The 21,568-nt window shown below is 39.9% G+C and overlaps 2 protein-coding genes across 2 annotated transcripts in view; one reads left to right on the plus strand and one right to left on the minus strand.

Annotated features, from left to right (window-relative positions):
• Nucleotides 1–4,107, plus strand: part of LOC143032411 (large ribosomal subunit protein uL1-like) — a 31,032-nt gene extending 26,925 nt beyond the window's left edge. The window contains exon 10 of the mRNA XM_076197149.1: nt 3,746–4,107. Within this exon, the coding sequence (XP_076053264.1) occupies nt 3,746–3,844 (99 nt within the window). The 3' untranslated portion in view covers nt 3,845–4,107. The remainder of the gene's footprint in view (nt 1–3,745) is intronic.
• LOC143032412 (steroid receptor RNA activator 1-like) lies at nt 3,968–21,289 on the minus strand. The gene is made up of 5 exons (XM_076197150.1): nt 21,171–21,289; nt 15,586–15,742; nt 13,387–13,702; nt 12,307–12,415; nt 3,968–4,824 (listed from the first exon to the last, which is right to left on the minus strand). The coding sequence occupies exons 1-5, from the start codon at nt 21,190–21,192 to the stop codon at nt 4,535–4,537; spliced, it is 894 nt and encodes a 297-aa protein (XP_076053265.1). The 5' UTR covers nt 21,193–21,289; the 3' UTR covers nt 3,968–4,534.
• Nucleotides 21,290–21,568: the final 279 nt, after the last annotated feature.

The following is a 21,568-nucleotide window of genomic DNA, read 5'->3' on the forward strand; positions in this document are numbered from 1 at the left end:
TAGTTTCACCTCCTAGTGTCTTCTCTCTTTCTATTTCCTCAACATTCATTTCTCCTTTTATCCATATATTGTTGTAATGTCACTCTTTGCTAACTTGCCTGCTTTTGCTAATATGTCCTCTACTACAATTTGTGATCCTTGTTTTATCTTTAGAGGTCGATTTCTTGAGAATGTTGTCCCATTCTATACACTTCTATATCTTTCTCTACTACCTGGTCACCGTCTTGTATTTTAGAAATATTGCTATTACTTTTTCTCTCATGTACATCACCAGCCCATGTTTTTCCTTTAATCCATAACCACAATATACTTTTTCCTATCCACTGTGTCTCTAACCCAGTTGTACTTTTTCTTTGATTACTTGAATAATTGTGTCCTTTGCATTTTCCTGCATCTGTTGTACTATTTCTGTAAAAGCAATTTCTTAATTTTGTTTTCATTCCATTTCTTAATCTTCTGCAAATTTTCCTCACCTAAGTCTTCTTCAATTCAGACATTGTATTGATTTTCATATTTAACTTCCATTTAATCTCTTTTTAATCTCTTTAGCTCATTATTTAGTTCAGAATTTATTTTCTTAAGTTCACATCTCATTGTGAATGGAGAATGGTTGTATATGGAAAATGTTGTGATGCATGAGGTGGATTGGTAGTGTGTGTGTGAGCAAAAAGTTTTGACGCAGCCCGAAGGGATTTCTCCCCGTCCTCTCCTTTATATGGGGGGACGGAGAGGGGGGGTCGCCGATTTAATGAAGCGGCCTTGCTGTGGATGTGCTGTGTCCTGCGACACTGCTTCTGACCCAGGGCAGTGGACAGGGTGCAGGGATGACCCGTCATCTAGGAGGTGCTAAGATGGGAGGGAGGGTGGAGGGGTGTGGAGTGTTTTCAGGGATGAAATGGGTGGGAATGTTTTTGTGCCTTGTCCTTTTTGGCTACACCCCTGGTAAGGGGGAAAAAAGCCTTGGTATATGTATGTATGTACATCTCATTGTTAGCTTGAAAAAGTCCTTTTGTTAGATTTACAATCCCTTTCCTTAGTTCTGTGAATTCTTTCTCCCACAATACTCATCTCCCTTTCCATGTCTAAGATTGGACTCAAATTTCTGTCGTACTTACCAAACCAGAAAAAGTGTCTTTGTTATATAGTTGGAACATCCTTGGCATTTCAAGGCCTCTATTTACATTTAATTTCAGCGTTGCTCCTCCAAAGGGCTCTGCATTTTAGTTGACATTTGGCTCAAAATCATAGTTTTTATTTTCATGCATTTTCTCATTAGATCAATTTAACACTTCAGATAAATAATTTTGGGTAACCACAAGTGCTCCCCCTCCCATTCAGTACAAACCAGACCTCTTGTTTTCCTTGCACTATTAAGAATTTTTGTCTTATTTAGCAGCCTTTGGAGCTCAAGTTTAGAGATGTGTGTGTATGTGTGTTGCACTTACACCCAGATGAAGCCAATTCCTGTCTCATATTGCTACAGCAATAGGTTGACTCAGAGGGAAAGAGAAATGATTTATTTATGCAAGCTTGTCATAAACTAAAGAATGTTTCCCAGTAAAAGTTAATTGTTACTACATGAAAGAACAAAGTTCTCCTTTCAATCGCCTTGCCTTTTCATAACAGTAATGATTTGATGATAATAATAATAGAAGTAATAATTATATTAATTATAATAATAATGATCATCGGTTTTGAGTTAGAAATACAGAGAGAGGTATGTACATATTGTGATGCATCATAGAATCGTTGCACATTGGGCATCTTGCATGAGATATGATGCATCATCGAATCATTGTACAACTGGCAACCCATGTTCACAAATACAATCATACCAAAGTGAGAAAATCTTTCTCATGTATCTGCCTTACCACAAAAAACTGACCCACACAACTATCTTTCATAAACCCACACTGTTCCTCACCAATTACTCCCTTAGTTCCTCTCCCAATCCTCTGAATCAAAACCTTCCTATAAGCCTTCCCAATTACTCAACAAACTGATCCCTTTGAAACTATTATTCACACTTGTCCTCTTTTCCCTTGTAAAGCAGAACTATACAGGCACTCCTCCAGCACTCTACCCTCTTTTAGACAAACATTAAACAACCTCACCAGCCAGTCCACCATAATTGTACCTCCCCTTTTTAGACACTCCACATGACACCCATCCAACCCAGGTGCCTTACTTGCTCTCATCATTTTAATAACCACTTTCATGTCACCTTTCCTTATTTCTCCTATTTTCATTGTTCATCACTGTAATTTTCTTAGCACTTCCCACTGCAACTACCTTTTCCTTCCTATCCTCCTTCACATTTAACAACTCCTTAAAATACTTTGCCCATCATCCTTACTGCCATCTAGTCCATTATCATCTCCCCATCTGCACCTTTAACCTCTTCACTCCGGGGCACATCTGGCAGCATTAGCTGCCCGACGTGCGATGTTGCGTCATAGCAATCGCATTATAAAAAATAAAGTCAGTGCTCAATCGTTCGTTCTCTTTCACCCGTGAATTTTGATAACCATAGAAAATATGATGAACCCAGTTTAGAGAGAATGGAGGTTATGTAGGTACGACTACAATAGATGTAATCAAGATGCCAACATCGGCATCATCGCGTACCCACTTGCTCCTCATGCTGCCTACGTAGGAATCACCATATGGAAGTGGTTAACATTTACTTCTCTACTTGATTCACCTCTTCCTCTCTTAATAACTGCTTTCACCTCATCCTGCTATATTTTCCTCATTGATCACTGTCATTTTCTTTGTGCTTCCCACTGCAACTACCTTTCCCTCGCTATCCTTGACATTTAGCAACTCCCTAAAATACTCTGCCCAGCTTCCTCTTACTGCCGTTGCTTCCATCTAGCTGTACCTTTTCTTCTCTACTTGATCCACCTCCTCTTCCTCTCTTGATTTCCTTCCAAAACATCTTTTTATTTCAAAATAATCTGTCATACTCTTACCCCAGTTCACATCTGCTTTCTTTGTCTCCTTTATTTTATGCTTTACTTCTCTTTTCTTTGTACCTCTCATGGTTTTCTCATCCTCTTTTGTAACCAATCTGTGAATATTCTTTTCTTCTCTTCTACAACCTTCTATGCTTCATCATCCCACCACTCGCTGCCATTCCTTCTATTTCCTCCTTGTTCCACACATCTTTGCACACCTTGCAACTCCCTCCTTGAAACATCCTTATTTCTCCTCCAATACTAGTTCTACTATATATCTCAGCTTCTTGTACTCCCTTTCTTTCTCATTTAATCAGTTTACTCTAAGCACTTCCCTACCTTCTCTCCTTTTCCTCCAGTTTCAGCTTGCCTTCCATCTAAAAATTATCTGATATTCCCCCACTCTCTCCCCTGAGAACATGTACATCCAAAACTCTTCTTACTCCTCTCCTGGTTACCACCATATAGTCCATTAAAGCCCTATCTACCACCCTTTCCCTTGTGTACTTATGCTTGACTTTCTTCCTAAACACTATTTGCTATCATTAACTCACTAGACATCACCATTGTCTCTTCAGTAAGATTTTTTCCTGGAACTCCACACTTTCCAACCACTCTGCCTATAGGTTCATCTCCTACCCTAACATTGAGATCTCCAAGTATCACTACATTGACATTTCCTCTACATAGGTAAAACTTTTAATTTTTGTGAAATTTTATTAGAAAACCATTGTACTAATGAATGTAAAGCCACCAATTTACTAATTAGACTGTTTCTTCAACAGGTGTGTTTAACTTCAAGACCCAGTTCTGAATCATTCAAGATTGATCACAAAGCTTTATTAGAGGAAAGTGAAGATGTAAAAATTGCAGCAAGAGCTTAGTATTATATAGCAGTAGTGTCCCAAGGAAGAAAAAAAATAGTGTACATATGGTATTAAATGTAATAATTTTCAAAGTGTAACATTTCCCTCCTAAACCAACATTTTGGGTATTGAATGAAATAATAGCTTTGGTACACTTTATTTAAGCTTACTATATTAGATAAATGTCTTATTCTGTACTGTTGGAATGAAAGTGAACACTAAAACAGCTGTTCTAAAAATTGTTAAACAAGGCAAAGAAAATACAGAGGAAATTGACATAATTTGAGAATCTATTTACACACCTAACATTGCTACATACAAATTTTCTAACTCAAATAACACTGTAATTACAGTAGTTTACTAAAGCTACTAAATGACAGACTCACAAATTACTCCTATTTGTTGATTATACTTCACCTAAACATATCAAATAAGCAATACTGAAGTCTTAATATAAAGTGATTATTCTTAAAAAGAATAATCACTACTAAACCATTTCTAGAGAGCCAAATTAAAGGATCCTAACTGCATATTGTAAATGCAGTTTGGTCTGTATATGCAAATGAAGAGAATCCCAAACTATCACTTTGAAGCATGATGTGTTTTCTTTTACCCCATGTCCTCAACACCATTAACAATATTCATAAGGAGCTACCCCTGGAATATCACTGGGCCACAAGTAAGGCAATTGCATTAAACCTTTTCAGATTATTCATGCTGTGTCAGATCTTCTGTTTTACAAACCATATTTTCGTGCATCAGAGCTTCTTCACCTGTCATTACTGTGCCACCAAAGTCAAACCCAGCTAAATTTCTGTCCATTGGTGCCTCTAACCGAGGTTCCTCAGGTGGACTTGTGACTGGCAAAGTTGAATGAGATCGTGCCTCTGCTATCAATGTCTTCACTCCAACCATCCAGGGAGAACACATGCCCGTGTAATCTACAATCAACCTTTGGTGTAAAGACCATGCAAAATCATAGTCTTCAGTTTTAAGGGCTGCAATGCAAAAGAAAGGCTACTATAATGGAGAAAATCATTACAAGCATTATAATGTACACATATGGATTGAAACATGAACAAAATAACTGAAGTGAATAATAAAATAATAGCACCTGGCATCTACTTGTTTGTAATACACAGGCATGCACACACACACACATACACATTTACAGAATATGAAAGGGATGGAAATCCTCGATAGAGACGACTTATTAAAATGGAACGGAAAAGAGACAAGAGGACATGAAAAGAAGGTAAAGAAGGACAGTTACAGAAGAGACCTGAAAAAGAATAGGCATTTTTGCATGAGGGAACAGGGGGGTTGCCGATTTAATGAAGTGGCCTTCCTGTGGATGTGCTGTGTCTTGTGACACCGCTTCTGACCCAGGGCAATGGCAAGATGCAGGGATGACCAGTTATCCAGGAGGAGCCAAGATAAGAGGGAGGGCGGGGGTGAATGGGAGTGGAGTGTGTGAGGATGGAATGGGTGGGAGTGGATTTTATGCCTTTGTTTTTTGGCTACCTCCCTTGTAAAGGGGAAAAAGTCTGGTGTGTATGTATGTATGTATGTATGTATATATATATATATATATATACAGGAATACCTCACTATACGACCAAGTGCTATAAAGTAGTAAAACAAATGTTGGGTGTATGCGAAAGCCCCAGGCAGAAATTGAGGAGGGGTTGACAGGGTCCGTGAACACAACCCCCTATTTACATGTAAAACCCACCTCGATATACAAATTTTTGGATTGTGACCAGTCAGCTGGGAACACAACTCTGTTGTATAGTGAAGTATTCCTGTACACATATATATATATATATATATATACATGGAGGGGTGGTGAGTGTGTGTGAAAGATATTTTGATGCAGCCTGAAGAGATTTATCTGTCTTTTATGTTTCTGCATGAGGGGATCTTCAATTAAATGAAACAGGTCTGTTGTGGATGTGCTGTGTTTTGCTGCATTGCTTCAGACCTGGGGCAGTGGCCGGGATGTGAGGATGATCCGTCATCCAGGAGACTAGAGGGAGCTGAATGGGAGTGGAGTGTGGGGGGATGGAATGGATTTTATGCCTTTGTTTTTGGCTACCTCCCTTGTATGGGGAAAAAACCATTGGTATATGTATTTACCTAGCTGTATTTTATGGGAAGGGGAGCTAAGCTCATGGTGTCCCGTCTTTGTATCTCTCCACATCTAGTTTGCTCTTAAATCTTTGTATTGTTTTTGCACACACTGTTCTTTTGTCTTATGTGTTCAATCCATCCACCACTCTGGGGAAAGCTCTTCTGAATTTGTCCTTTTTAAGCTTCTATCCATGTCCTCTTGTGTTTCTCCTATCCCAATTTAGTAAGTCTTCTCTATCACACACACACACCAAAAAGAATATAAAGAAAATTGAAAGAATCCAGAGAGCAACTAAAACGAAGATGGTCCCAGCTCTTTCAAACCTGTCACATCAGGAGAGATTGTCAAAACTGAATTTACCAACTTTTGTCTTTTCCTTTTCTGCATGAGGGGTTGGAGAGGGGGATCACCGATTTAATGAAATGGCCTTGCTGTGTCTTGCAGCACTGCTTCTGACCCAGGGCAGTGGACAAGATGCAGGGATGATCCATCATCCAGGAGGTGCCAAGATAAGAGGGAGGGAAGAGGATAGAGGGGAGTGGAGTATGTAGGGGATGGAATGGGTGTGAAAACAATGTTTTTTCAGTTTTTCAAAGGGAAAGGGGCTCAATAGGAAAAGTTATGGATACAGAAAAACTAGGTTTAGCAGAGTTCTAAGGAATTGAGACAACTTGATGGAGGAATTAATAGATTTAAAAATAAATTATAGAGCCTTGCACAAAGAAATGTCAAATTTACATAAAACTAACGAGAAAATAATCAGAGTTGAATGATCTAAAAAGTGAACTAAGTATGATTTAAAGAGAAAACGATAGAAAGGAAAACAAGAATAGAAACAAAAATGAAGAACTGAAGAAAGAGGTCAAACAGCAAATACAAGCAGTGACCAAAAAAGTGGAAGAATCAATCAAAGAGATGGATCTCCTTGAAATAAAAAATTAGTGGAAACAGGAATGTGAAAATCAAAAAATCTCTTTCAAAGAAATACTACAACAGCAGGTACAGGAGAATGCAAAAGAAACAGTAATTAAGGTAATCAAAGAAAAGGAAAACTGGGTGAGAGACACAGTGGATAAAAAGAAATGCATTGTGGTTTATGGTATCAAAGAAAAAAAAATGTATACAAATACCAAAAAAAGAAAGAGAGAAAGAAATTGTGATGGAAATACTGAAAGTGGTTCAGAGCAAGGGTCATGAGCTGGACAAGGAAATCAATGAGGTGCATAGAATGGGCACATACTCTAGAGAAAAACACTATAGGCCAATGAAAATCAAACTAAGGACTCAAATGATGGCTGAAGAGATACTGTCGAAAACTGCAAAACTAGCTAACAGTGAAATTTACAAAAATGTGTGGAAAACAAAGGAAATGAGCGATGAGGAAATAGGGAAATATAAGGCACTAAAAATTGAAACGAGAAGAAAAAATTAAAAATGGCACACACAAACATGGGCGTCATGATTTCTGGAATAAATGAACTGAACGACTATTTGTTAATAGAGAAACCAGACATAATGAACTGCAGAGACAAAATTGAAAGGTCCTATATCATCAAGTATATTGGGACAAGGTCTATACAACCAATGGGTGAAAAATAGAATGGATAGATGGGGGGAGTCATGTTATTGACTAGAAAGGGCTTAAATGTGGCAAAGATAACAGAAGGAAAAGATACTGTGGAAATTATGATTGAAGTTGTAAATAGTAATAAGAAAAGTAGAAAATTTACAGTACTATATGTGCCCCCAAAAACACAGGCTTGGCCTGATAGTGATCATTCCAAATTACTGGAAGACGCAAAGAATGCATTATCTGAGTTACTGATAGATGGAAGAAATATAGTAATTATGGGGGATTTTAACACAAAGTAAATCTCTGGCCAATAATAAAGTAAAAACATGTACCTATAAAAGTGAAAAGGACTATTTTCAATACTGTCTTGACTCCTACCCCAACATATGGTTCAGAAAGTTGGGTGATGACAAGCGTAGACATGAGTAGGATTCAGGCAGCTGAAATGAGACCACTGAGAGCCATAGTTGGAAAGATAAGGAGAGATAAGATAAAAAAAAACAAAAAAAAAAAAAAAAAAAAAATATATATATATATATATATATATAAGTAAAACCATTGGTGTCTGTTCCATGCTATGCAAAATAGATGCTGCCCAGTTAAGACAGTTAGGACATTTAGAAAGAATGTATGAAGAGAGAATTGCAAGGGGATGCTGGGAGTGGATGCTGGACAGAAGAAGGCCAAGAGGAAGACCGAGAAAGAGATGGAAAGAAAATGTTGAAGAAGCCCTCAGCAGACATGACTTGCCCAACATCAAAACTGAGGAAGGGGCCTTCCAAGATAGAGCCAGATGAAGGAACATGCTGGGACCACTGACAGGCATAATGCCTACTACTGGGAGCTGAAGTATAAGAGAGAGAGAGAGAGAGAGAGAGAGGAAGGAAGGAAGGAAAAAAAAAAAAAAAAAAAAAAAAAAAAAAAAAAATCACAAATTTGGGATGAAGAACAGTGAGGAAGATCCCCCAAAATGAAAGAAATAACAAGGACACAGAAAGAAATAAGGGAACAAATAAAAAACCTTGATGCCAGAAAGTCACATGGGCTGGATGGAATTGCGAACTGGATATCGAGAATGTATAGATGAACTAATGGACAAATTGCACAAGATAATTGACTTCTCACTCAAAGAAAGAAAAGTACCACAAGATTGGAAAAATGCAAATATTGTACAATATACAAAGAAAATCCAACAAATTACAGACCAGTATCCCTTACAAGCACAGTAGCAAAAATATGTGAAAAAGTTATTAGGAATAAATGGATTAAACACTTGGAAGAGAACAAAATACTAAATCCAAAATAGTTTGGTTTTAGAAGTGGAAGATCATGTACCACAAACTTGATATGCTTTTACTCAAGATTAATAGAAATAATACAAGAAAGAGACGGATGGGCAGATTGTGCTTTCTTGGACTTACAAAAGGCTTTTGACAAAGTACCACACAGGTGGAATACAAGGAAAATCATTGAAATGGATGAAAGATTTCTTGAACGGAAGAAAAATGAGGGGGGGATTACTTGGAGACAAGAACTTGTACAGCCGCGACAAGTCACGTGGCAGGGAACATGACTGATGTCCACGACCTGACGCTTCTCTGCCAGCGCGACCCTGCTTGACCCGACCTAACCCAGTGCAATTACCTAATTACGCACCACGGGTAACTTGCCCACGCAGTATATATATCGGCTTTCGCCGCATGTAAAATTAGTTCACTCGTACCTTACAATAAAGGAAACGAACTCACCAAAACCTCTTTCTCTTCACCAATAGTAGCATCGCTACACTGGTGACCATTCGGAGTGACAATGAACCCATCTACCGCCCCCACCCCCAACGCCATGCTGCCCGCTACCAACACCGTCTCCTTGAAGCTGCCGTCTTTTTCTACGGTCGACGCCCCCTCCTGGTTTTGACAAATGGAGATTCAGTTCCGCCTGCGCAATATCAGCGCATCCCAAATGAAGGCAGACTATGTTCTAGAGGCGATCCCCGAGGATGTGTTCCCACTCATCTCCCAATGGCTTGATCAACACGACGGCGTTATCCAGTATGACGTTCTGAAACAGTACCTGCTTCAGGAATTCACGCCGCCAGCAGCCTCCAGAGCCGCAAAAATCCTCCAACTCTCCCAACAGCCACTGGGGGACATTAAACCAAGTACAGCATACCTCAAGATGATGTCCATCGCCCGCCTCCCACCCACAGCCAACGGAACCAGCAGGAACGTCGATATGCTCCGTCAATTGTGGCTCATGCGCCTCCCAGCGCCCTTCCGATCCGCCCTTGGCAACGCCGAGGAAATGACCACCAACGAAGTTTCACGGTAGGCAGACCATCTCGGTGATGCCCACACTGCCCCAGCAAGGGGTCAGGATGTCTGTGCTACAGATGACATCACGGACGAAATTTTTGCCGCAGCAGCATCGCCAGCCAACAGGCGCCAACAACACCAGCAAAGACAGCAATGCTGGACCACCCTCGCTCTGCACCTGTGCTACTACCACACAAAATTCGGCGCCTTCACCAAGAAATGCCAACCAGGATGTACCTGGACAAAAAACGCCTAAATGGGTCACCGTCCATCATGGTGGCCCCTACAGGCACAACGGGCCTCTACATCTACGACAAGGCCTCTAAATGTCGCTTCCTTGTCGACACTGGTGCTTGCAGGTCAATAATTCCTGCATCCACTGCAGAACGCCGGGTCCTCAAGGACGTTGGCATTAGGCTCGTCGCAGCTAACGGCACTACCATAGCTACCTACGGGTGGAAACGCCTGAACCTCACCTTTGGGAGTCGCCACTACTCATGGAACTTCATCCTGGCAAACATCAAGATGCCCCTTCTCGGTGCTGACTTCCTCGCTCGTTACAGGTTACTGGTCGACGTCGCCAACAGCCGCCTAGTCTGCACAACCGCATCCGTCTTGACGCCCTTGCAAATCGCGCCACGGCCAACCACGGTCACCGCCATCGACGCTAGAATGCCCTACATCCACCTACTCACGGAATTCCCAGACGTCTTCTAGCCTGAGCTACGAAAGACACCACAAACACCAGCTAAACATGGCATGTGCTACTGCATGGAGACGTCTGGGCCCCCGGTATTTGCCAAATACCGCCGCCTACCGCCCGAGAAACTCGCTGTCGCCAAGAAAACCTTCCAAGAGATGGAGAGACTAGGCCTATGCCAAAAGGCCTCCAGCCCTTGGTTCTCACCTCTCCACCTCGTCAAGAAGAACGATGGTTCCTGGCGCCCCTGTAGAGACTACCGGCGGCTGAACATGATGACGGAACCTGACTACTACCTGACATGCACCCACCCAACACCCATTTGTTTTCCCTTTTACCTATGCTCCTTGTAAATAAAGTTATCCATGCTCCCCCCAACTGACCAGATCAAAAGCATTGCAACAAGACACATCACCTTCACAGCAGGGCCCAACAGCTGAAACTGGTTTACCATTACTGTTTCATTTACATGGCAACCCTCCCTCCTTGTCCATTCATAAGTAGAAATGATGATGAGAAATCCTATTGGGCTGTATGAATTGAATTGTAATTGGATCTTATAATACATACATCCACCAATGGCTTTTTCCTCCTTGCAAGGCATAAAATCCACTCCTACCCATTCCATCCCCATATACTCAAATGCCCATTCATCACTCTCCCTCCCTCTTATCTTGGCTCTTCCTGGATGATGGGTCATTCCTGCATCTCGCCCATTGCCCTGGGTCAGAAGCAATGTAGAAAAATGCACCACCATATCCACAGTAAGGCCACTTTATTTAATCAGTGACCCCTTCCCTCATGCAGAAAAAGAAAAGACAGAGAAATCCCTTTGGGCTGTGTCAAAATATAATTCACACTCCCCTCCATGTATCATGGTATCATCCATACACAACCATTCTCCACTCACCCTTATCTTCTGTCTTCTCCCTTCCTTCCTCAACATCCATTCCCCTCTTTACCCCATCCACCCATCACATCCTTGGTCACCCCTCATGTTCACTCTTTTACATATATTAAGGCACAAGGGAGGTAGCCAAAGTCAAAATACATAATTCCACTCCCACCCACTACACTCCTCCCTCCCGCCCACTGCTCTGGATCAGAAGCAATGCAGCAAAACACAACACATCCATGGTAAGGCCGCTTCATTTAATTGGTGAACCACCCCTTTATCCCCTCCTGCAGAAAAAGATCTTATATCCAACTTAAGGGGGGGGGGAGGGAGGGAGGGGGGGGGGGGAGAGAGAGAGAGAGAGAGAGAGAGAGAGAGAGAGAGAGAGAGAGAGAGAGAGAGAGAGAGAGAGAGAGAGAGAGAGAGAGAGAGAGAGAGGAGGAAATTAGAGAGGAGGGAAAAAAAAAAGCAACACATCCACACAAAAACATGTTTACACTCAGATCACAAAACATTTCAACAGACTACAAAACTCCCTACCCCACTGGATTCCTCCAGACAACCCCTCAGAATAATCACCTCCCAAGATAAACAAGAACCACACTAGCATGACTACATTCAAGTCACCATCCAGCAATAAAATATTACCAACACAGTCCTAGCCACATAAACTGCAGTAGATACAACAATCACACAGGAGACCAAACACATCAAAACTGCCCCACCCTAGCCATACCCAAGCAAAAGCCTAAGGTGCTTAGTTTTTTGTAATCACTAACATTATGACCCCTGATGCAACCCAATCCAATGCAAAAGTCAAGATTCATGTCTATAAAATAATATGGAATATAAGCTTTACATACCATTAACAAGGTGATACATTCTACTCTGAACTTCACTGTTTAATTTTCCTTCCATCCAGTAATTTCTCATTATTCCCAATCTCTTGTTTATATCTTCTTGTATACCAGGCTGTAATAAAAGAACAGGAATTATGCAGACAACTGGAATTCATAAATACATACATATACCAAAGTATTTTTCCCCCTTACATGGGGGGTAGCCAAAAAGAAAAAGGCATAGAAATCACTCCCACCCATTTCATTTCCCATATATTCCACTCCCCTCCCTCCCTCCTATTTTGGCACCTCCTGCATGACGGTAATGATGGTAATAATCCGGTTTAATGATGCCAAACCTCCCTAACAGGTGGTTAGGATGGTGCCCGTTTCAGAAAACTTTGTAGAGTGGAATTTAATGAACCGTGCCTTTGGTTCAACTTGCTAGAGCAGAGTTGTGCTGTCATCACCTTGATCTCCATCTCAAGTAGCAACACCATAACCCACTCGTCTAGTGAACATACATTTCATATGTACACACTTATTACCATCACCCATTATAATACAATGTCTTATTAAGCTTTGTATTATAGGCAGACCTCACTATATAGCTATGTTTTAAGGAAAACCCATTGCAAATTGATCAATCATATAACAATCAACAATCTTTAGGTAAAATAGGGTCATGACCACAGATGATCAAAAATAATAGTGAAAATAAAATACTCTCATTTCCATTAATATTTCATTAAAATAAAATGTAGGAGACAATTTTCAAGTTTTACTTTCAGAGATACTTTGCACAACAGAGCATCACCACAGATGTTGAATGCATGCATGCTTGGACTCTGACACACCCAATTACAGGAGAAAGGGCCCTTGGTATCTGTATTATTATTATAGAATGAATTCAAATGTACCTATAGTCATTGCAACAAATGTGTTAGAATATATAGAGAGAACATTAAAACTTTCCACAGAGGGAGGGAGAGAGAGCAGTGGGAAGGAGAGGGAGAGATAGAGAGGGAGAAAAAATACACATGCCCTTGTATTTCTTGATTTTTTCCCCACTATCCATTTCTATCCAAAATGTGTCATCTTCACCTGCATTTTGTCTGTGAGTGATGCAAGAGTGTCAGTTAGTCCTCTGTCCACTTCTTGTAAGATTTCCTGCGGCAACAATCTCACTTCTTCAGCTTCCTTTCTCTCTACTTTGGTCTTCACACGCATACCAGGAGGTGCAACAGCAGTCGGAGGTGGGCCAAATAAGTGGAAATTCAACACTGGAGGTGGACCAACTACTGGATGTCCTACTAACTGTGATGGGGGAACACCTTGTGGTGGACCAATCGGAGGGGAACCAACTGAAAGGGGACCTATAGGTGGCCCTTGGCTAGGTCCCATGTAAGGCACGTTCTCTCTGTAAGAGAAATTATACTTCAGGATATTACCATTTATCAATATGTATATATAGAAAAAATCACTAATTTCCACACTAATTTGGACAGAGCACATCCTTAAATGAAATTAATCTAAGAAGAGGTATAATAATTGGAAATTGAGATGCAGGACCCTATGATTGTAGATCCCTTCTTTCCACCCTACCCACTGACCCCTGACCAAATGACAACGAGGTTACTGAAGAGAAGCAATCCAAGTCCACTTTCAGCACCATTCCTCAACCCCAAGTCAAAACAGTCAGCCCAGGTTCCTTGCAGATCTCCATGCCCGGTCACACAATGCCATTCACTATAGGCAACACTTAAAGATTTTTGGGGAAGGGGGAAATATACGCATGCTAGCCATCATGTACAAGATGAATAGAAATTACTACTACAGAAAAAACACAAGTTTTATGCACAGGTAAAAATATATTCATATGCATTCTTACATCAGTGGAGTGTAGAGAAATGATAATTGTTGCCTTGAGTTTCACTAATTCGAAACTTGTAGCCCTATTACATGTGGTAAAATTCAAGGCCCTCCCACAGAGAACCACTGAGCTCTTATTTGTAATGTTTCAGTGTCACAAGCTTATAGGAGTAATAGGAGGGAAGCAGTCACCAGTTCTCAGCTCTCCTCATGTGAAAAGGAGGAAGAAATACAGTAAAATTTAACTATAGAACTTGGGCCCAATCTGAAGACTCCCAGATCAAAGTGAGGGTATTAAAGGATTTTTGAAGACAAGTGTTATGAAAATTACTCTCTAACATCCATCTTGCAAGATCACCACTTGCTGGGAATTCGTTATTGGTCCCAGCATTGGCAAATATGTAACATAGTAAGTCATGAGAACCATGGTACAAACAACCATGTTGCAATCCCTCTCAGTCAGATAGTTCTGATACCAGTAACAAATAAGTTCTAACTGAGATAAGATGCATGACCAAATATAGTGGTTTGCTGCAATAAGTCTAGAGCTCCCTATTTACTAGCTGTAAATTCACTAATCATTGAAATATATAGCATCCAGAAATAACAACACAATACCAAACCTATGGAACAAAGGCAGGACCAGTTTGTTGTGTATTAGTAAGTGTGGTAGATATCAGGTGGATACAGGATTTGCACTGGACCGATATGAGTAACTGATGAGGCACATACATATTGGGCATGTGTATGGTTCTGGGCTTGTTTCAATGTCATCAGCTAAGTGTGAAAGGTCAGGTACCAGTGCACTGTCTTCCTTTCATGAAATAAGAACTTGTGAATGTACAAAGGAAGTTGAGCATGAAAGAGCGAGTGAATTTTGGGCCTGTTACAAAGACCACACCAGGAATGTAACCCGTATACAATAAGTACAATTAAGTAAAATGTACTGGCAATCCACTGACTATACAAATATAACATCCTTGGGTCACTCATCAGGGATATGATTTACAATGCCATTATCATGAGTGTAACAAGTCAAAAACACCACCAAGACTATACTAAATACTGCAATGGCACATTGACTCATACTTGATGATATGGTTTAATGTCACAAACTCCCCTTACTGGGAGGCTAGGATGGTGCCCCTTACAGAGGACATTGTAGTGTAGAATCTAATGAACCATGCTCTTGGTTCAACTTTGCTGGTGGTGCAGTTCAAACCAGCTTCCCTTTGACCTTCCCTGCGTGTAACAATGCCCTAACCTGCTCTTATTTAGTCCGGATAAAGGTGTAATCTGGATACGAGTTATTTTTCTGTACACCATTATATAATGTACAAAAAAGTGCAACAATAATGATAGCATCAATAATAATAATGAGGGGAAATTATGTAAATGTAAAAGCATTTTATAATTCAGAATATGACAAACCCTGGCAATGCAGTGATGGAATATGGTGACCCACATGGCACCGGTACTCTCTTGTTCATTAAACGTCGCCGTGCATCATTCCCTGCACTGGCACCCATACCTCCACCAGCAGTAAATGCAAACTGAGGAGGGTCATTCCAAGCACGGTCATAATTTCCTGAAAAGAGGGATAAAAACCTAGAGCAAAACCACATTTGATAAAAATCAATATCAACAATGAATACTATTTTCATATCAATCCGTTGCCTGGTCTCTCATGCAGAAGACCTGCAGCCACATCTTCATATTGTTGTTTATTGTTCTTATCATTTATCTGGTTTTACTCTGCCAGAGTGCTCTACAGGACCAACAATTTTTCTTTTACATACATGTATTAGCATAATGTTATGCTCATGCACATTACAGAATTTATATTAGAGACCCATTAGTGTAAAAATAAGAAATTATATATATATATATATACATAAAAAATAGGCAAATAAAAGGAGATACAGAAAATCATACTAGACACTGATGCCACCCCTCCAAAGGTGTGGAAGGACTAATAGAGAATATTAAAAACTTCTAAACAGAAGACCCAGATAAGATCTCAGACATCTAAAACAACTAGGTTCAAATATAAAGACCTGACTGATACTTTCAACCACTCCTGGTTGTACAACAAAATCCTAAACATATGGAGAAGAGTATACTAAACTTTACGAGTCAATCTCATTACTATCCACAACACCTGGGTCAATCCAACACTCACCAATTGCCACTTGTGTTGATGTTTGGGCCCAGGTCATAGACCTACTTCAAGAACTGGCCCAGGGCATAAACCCACTTTGGGAATTGGCATAGGACGTAAAATATCACCAATTCCCAAAGTGGGTTTATGTCCTGGGCCCAAATGTCTGCACGAGTGGTGGTTGGCAAGTGTTGAATTAAGAGACCTATGTGTATATCCAAACTGATTACTAAAAGGAACATTACTAATCAGATTATAATCTGACCACCTCACCTATCCAACATGGATTCAAAGAGGGTGGGATGATCTAATGAGTATTTAAATGGGTCAAGGGCTTTAACAGGGTGATGCAGGTAAAGTCATCATATTAAGAAAATAGGGAAAGACTCACAGTAATGGATTCAAATTAGAAAAATTAGGTTTAGGAAGTAAACAGGCAAGAACTGGCTCACCAACGGAGTAGTTAATAAATGGAATAGACTTAGTAACTATGTAGTAAGAATTGAAACAACTGGTGGTCTTCAGAGAAGATTAGATAACTTTATGGACAGGGACAACAGATGGTAAGGGACATGGAACTGCCTAGTGTAGGCCTCATTGTCTCTTGCAGTCTTCTCCATTCTTATGTTCTTATATAATAACACATTTCTCAAGCATAATACAAATGTTGCGGGGATTTAATAAAACATTAGAAAGAACAGTTATGGTGGCAACAGACATAAGAAATTTGCTGAAGTTCACACCACATATTAAAAAAATCAGTGACATCCACAATAATTACAATAAATGGTTAACAGACTTCTTGACTAGCAGACTGTACAATAACCAGTTTTCCTCTGCTGATATATATATATATACATATACAGTGAGTCCTCCTTATACGGTAATTCTTTATCTGGTAAATTCACAGTTATGGTATTTGGCAATTACTACCCTCGATTCTATTTACGGTAAGAAAAATTCACAGATACGGTGTCCGCTTGTGTTTTGTTTACACCGTGCCGTAGCGCCATCACAACAATCAGTCTCTTCCCGCATTTCATTTGAACACAAGTTAAATCCTTACGATATGTTTTTTATGGATATTATTATCACTACGCACAGTGACGCACCCATAATGGCCACAAAACGTTCTGCAGACACTGCTGGAGTTGAAAAGGCAAAGCAAAAGAGGAGTAGTCTGACATTGGAGGTAAAATTAGATATTTTGAAGAGGAAAGAGCAGGGAGAAGGTACGTCTGCCATAAGTCGAAACTTGGGCCTAGCCCAGTCGACAGTCTGGACGGTGTTGAAGAATCGTGAGGCTATAAAAAAAGCTGGGGAGAATGTAATGCATCTGCAGAGCAAATTGCTAACAAAACACTGTGAGCCAATAATGGATAAGATGGAAAGGTTGCTCAAAATGTGGATCGACGACCAGAATCGTCAAAATATGGCTCTGTCTTTGAATTTAATCTGTCAGAAAGCATTGTCCATTATTGAAAGACTGAAGGTAGAAATGGGAGTGGAAGACTTTGAATTTAAAGCAAGCAAAGGGTGGTTTGATAAATTCAGGCGATGTTCAGCTCTCCATAATATCAAGGTCACAGGTGAGACTGCTAGTGCTGACAAAGAGGCTGCTGACAAATTCAAGCCAGAATTAGAAAAGTGCATTGAAGAGAAAGGGTACAGCAAGAAACAAGTTATAAATTATGATGAAACATGACTTCACTGGAAGAGGATGACCAGTAAGACCTATATTGACAAGGAAGAAAAAAGTGCGAAGGGGTTTAAAGCCTCTAAGGACTGGTTAACCCTGTTACTTGGAGGCAATGCAGAAGGGTATTTGAAGCTAAAGCCACTCCTCATATACCACTCAGAAAACCCGAGAGCACTCAAGAGGTTACTGAAACAATACTTACCTGTGGTATGGAAATCAAATCTGAAGGCATGGCTGACCACTTCAATTCACCAGGACTATTTTACATCATATCTGTCTCCAACTCTCAAGGACTTTGCATCAACTAACAACATTGCCAACCGATTCCTACTGATAGTTGACAATGCTTCCAGCCACCCAAGGGCTATGGAAGACTGGGTGGATAATATCGAGGTGATGTTCCTCCCCCCAAACACCACAGCTCTGATCCAACCAATGGATCAAGCAGTTATCCAGACATTCAAAGCTTATTACTGGTGGCGAACCATGAAGCAACTGATAAAGGGCACAGATGGGCCTGGCAAGCCCACTATCAGAGAATGGTGGAAGTCTTATAACATTCAGCATGCCTTAGATAACATCAAGTCATCTTGAGACGAAGTGAAGAACTCTACCATGAACTTGACGTGGAGTAAAGTATGGCCAGAATGTGTGCATAACTTCCCAGGCTTCGCTGAAGACAACATCGATGTGATCAGAGATGATATCGTAAATCTGTGCCATAAGGCTGGCTTTGATGGAGTTGATGATGATGATGTTCAAGATCTTTTGGATAGCCATGGTAAACCTCTCACAAATGATGAACTTATAGAGCTAGACAAGGCATTACAGGAGGCAGAAAAAGAGGGAAATGACGAAGAAGAACCTGTGTGTGGCCTGGACATCAAAACTCTTAGAGAATGTCTCAGAAGTATTGAAAAAGCCCTGGAAACCCTGAAGGAATGTGACCCAAATCCTACCAGGAGTAGCAAAGTGGCTCTTGACATAGAGAAAAGTGTCAAAATTTATCAAGAAATCTATGATGAAAAAAGAAGACACACCAAACAGTCCTCCATCTTCTCGTTCTTCAAGCCAGTCAGACCTGCCGTCCCTGCTACAGCTGGTCCTTCCTCCATATCTTCCTTCTTCAAACCAGTCAAATGTGCTGACCCTGCTACAGCTGGCCCTTCCACATCTGCTTCCGACAGTGCAGACAATGAAGTGTTTGAGGGTTTTCAGCCTCCTGCCTCACCTTCATCTTCGTCTGCCCACTCAGCAAAAGATGGGCAAGGGCTGAGATCCCTACTGTCCCTTAGGCTCGGGAGGGACATCATCTGATAGAATACGTGGTGAGTGAAAGGTAAATAAACATGTTTTCTGTTTATTTCTTTTGCGCAGTACTTTACATTTTCTTTTGTGACTATTTTCATGTATTTTCATGTCTGTAGGGGTGATTTTCAACGTGCTGGAACACATATGCTATTATTACATGTTATAATGGGTTCGGTATATGGTAATTTCAATTTGCAGTAAGGTTTTCAGGAACGCATATTTACCGTATAACGAGGACTTACTGTAGTAATAATAATTATTGACTCAAGTTTTCATGGCTGGAAATCCTTAGGTTCTACAGTTCTCCCTATGAAGTAATGGGCTGTTACAATGGTAAAACTAGTGATAAAGCATGCAGACAGATGATGGTGCTACAGCAGCCATCTGTAGGTTCTTGTAATGAAAGAATGGAGAGAGAGAGAAAAAAAAAGCAAGTTTGTTTCTGTCACCTGCTGGTAGGACACAGTTTCTGATTATCTGCTATTATCACATAAAAGGCAGAGAATTTTTTTTTTTAAGTTAATAAAAAGACCTTGGTCTTGGTCCAATGATCAAGTGCCGGCCCAAACTTCAGTCTGAGGTAAAGGTATTGATGGGATATGAAGATGAACAATGAAGTTATCATTCTTTCAGTTGGTCATGCAGGACCATCTTATGCAGACTCCAGAAAAAATTGTGAAGAATTTAATAAACCATATGGACTTATAATGCCCTTTAGTAAATAATTTCACTAACATGTGGGTATAATCTCATCCACAGTACTTACAACAATATATTACATTTTAATATGAGTAAAGTATTAATTCTATTATTTCAAAGATTCAATAATATTAATATTTAAGGAAACATTTTATTTTTTTCTTAAAAAGAACCTTATAAGGCAAAGTTAAAGATGTGAAAATCCCTTGCAAATTATAAAATAAAAATCAACTATAACATAAACTATTCTGATGCTATACCTACAAAAACAAAGCCATGTTTACTTTGGAAAAAATTGACCATCTATAAATGTGGAATAAACTTTCTACAGTGGATTGTTTCAAAGCTAAATCTAACCATATGTACCATCATACCATGTGTCCACAGCCAGTGTCATTATAAGTACATTTCCAATATTCTTTAAATCTTTAACCTTAAATTCTAACTGACAATTCTTGTGCAACTACATTTACTATCATTCCTTGCAACTTCCATCATTATTTTGATATGCATAGTGAGAAAATCTAAACTGAAAAAACAACTACACATTTCTGGTAGCAGCACAGCTTATCTTCAACATTTGCCAATTTTGGCAATCTCTTGTACCTACATTACATCATTTAACCCAGCCAGCAATTACCACAGCAAATAAAATTCAAATTACATTCAAATTCTATCCAGTATTCATGTCAACCCTTTCAATAACTTCCCTAATTTGTATTCTTGCGCCATCGCCTTGCATACAAACCATGCCTTCTGCAAATGGCCAAGGCCAAGGTTACTGCAAAACATGGTACGAGTTTATGGACATGGTCATATTTTTCAACTAATTCGTTTGATTGAGTCTCATTTACTAAGATTCTGAGAACACGAATTAAATATCCTTCCTCATAAGCAACTTCATAAAATGAAAACCAATAAACACATCATAATAAAAATCTACGGTAGTGCGAAAACCATTGGACAAAGGCCATTGTTGCGAAGCAATGATGTTGAGTAATGACATGTCTGTTGCAACATTAGCAACATCAGACCTTCCTCAAGTGATTTTTTACCTTATAAAACTACTAAAGACCTTTAAGTAACCACAACTTGAATATAAGTTACTCATTATCATACCAGTTTACAAAAGGGAACACATCATACCTGGTCCAATTTCTTCTGACATATCTGAGCTTGCAATAATAAAGGCAGTAACCAACGACTCCCGAACCAATTCACGTCAGCTGTTAGACTGTCACTCCATCTCTCTTACACAGAAAACGGGAAAACGTGATTATTGAGATTTCGCTATCTTATGCTATATGAAAATCGCAAACTTTTATCAAGATTTTATCTAAGTCAGCAGCTTAAAGTATAGTGATTGTTATCAAACTTAGATAACCAATTTACAGTACTTGACACGAAACCCACTCTTACCGGGTATTCATAATTCTTAGTGTCTGTTAAATTGAATGCCTTGTTCTTCACCCATGATACACTAATCCAATTTTGCCTCAATACAATTGTTGGGTGGTTGCAAGTTTACGAACATAAATCATTAG

Source organism: Oratosquilla oratoria, chromosome 13 (assembly GCF_046742065.1).
Source record: "Oratosquilla oratoria isolate Oo_2021 chromosome 13, ASM4674206v1, whole genome shotgun sequence".
Lineage (NCBI taxonomy): Eukaryota > Metazoa > Arthropoda > Malacostraca > Stomatopoda > Squillidae > Oratosquilla > Oratosquilla oratoria.

Bases quoted from the DNA above. Each gene is read 5' to 3' on its own strand.
- LOC143032412 (XM_076197150.1), bottom strand. From the start codon at position 21,192: ATGTCAGAAGAAATTGGACCAG. The intron at 13,703-15,585 runs GTTTGTCATATT...TTTCTCTTACAG, and splicing joins TCCATCACTGCATTGCCAGG to AGAGAACGTGCCTTACATGG. The intron at 4,825-12,306 runs GTATGTAAAGCT...TTTGCATTGCAG, and splicing joins AATGTATCACCTTGTTAATG to CCCTTAAAACTGAAGACTAT.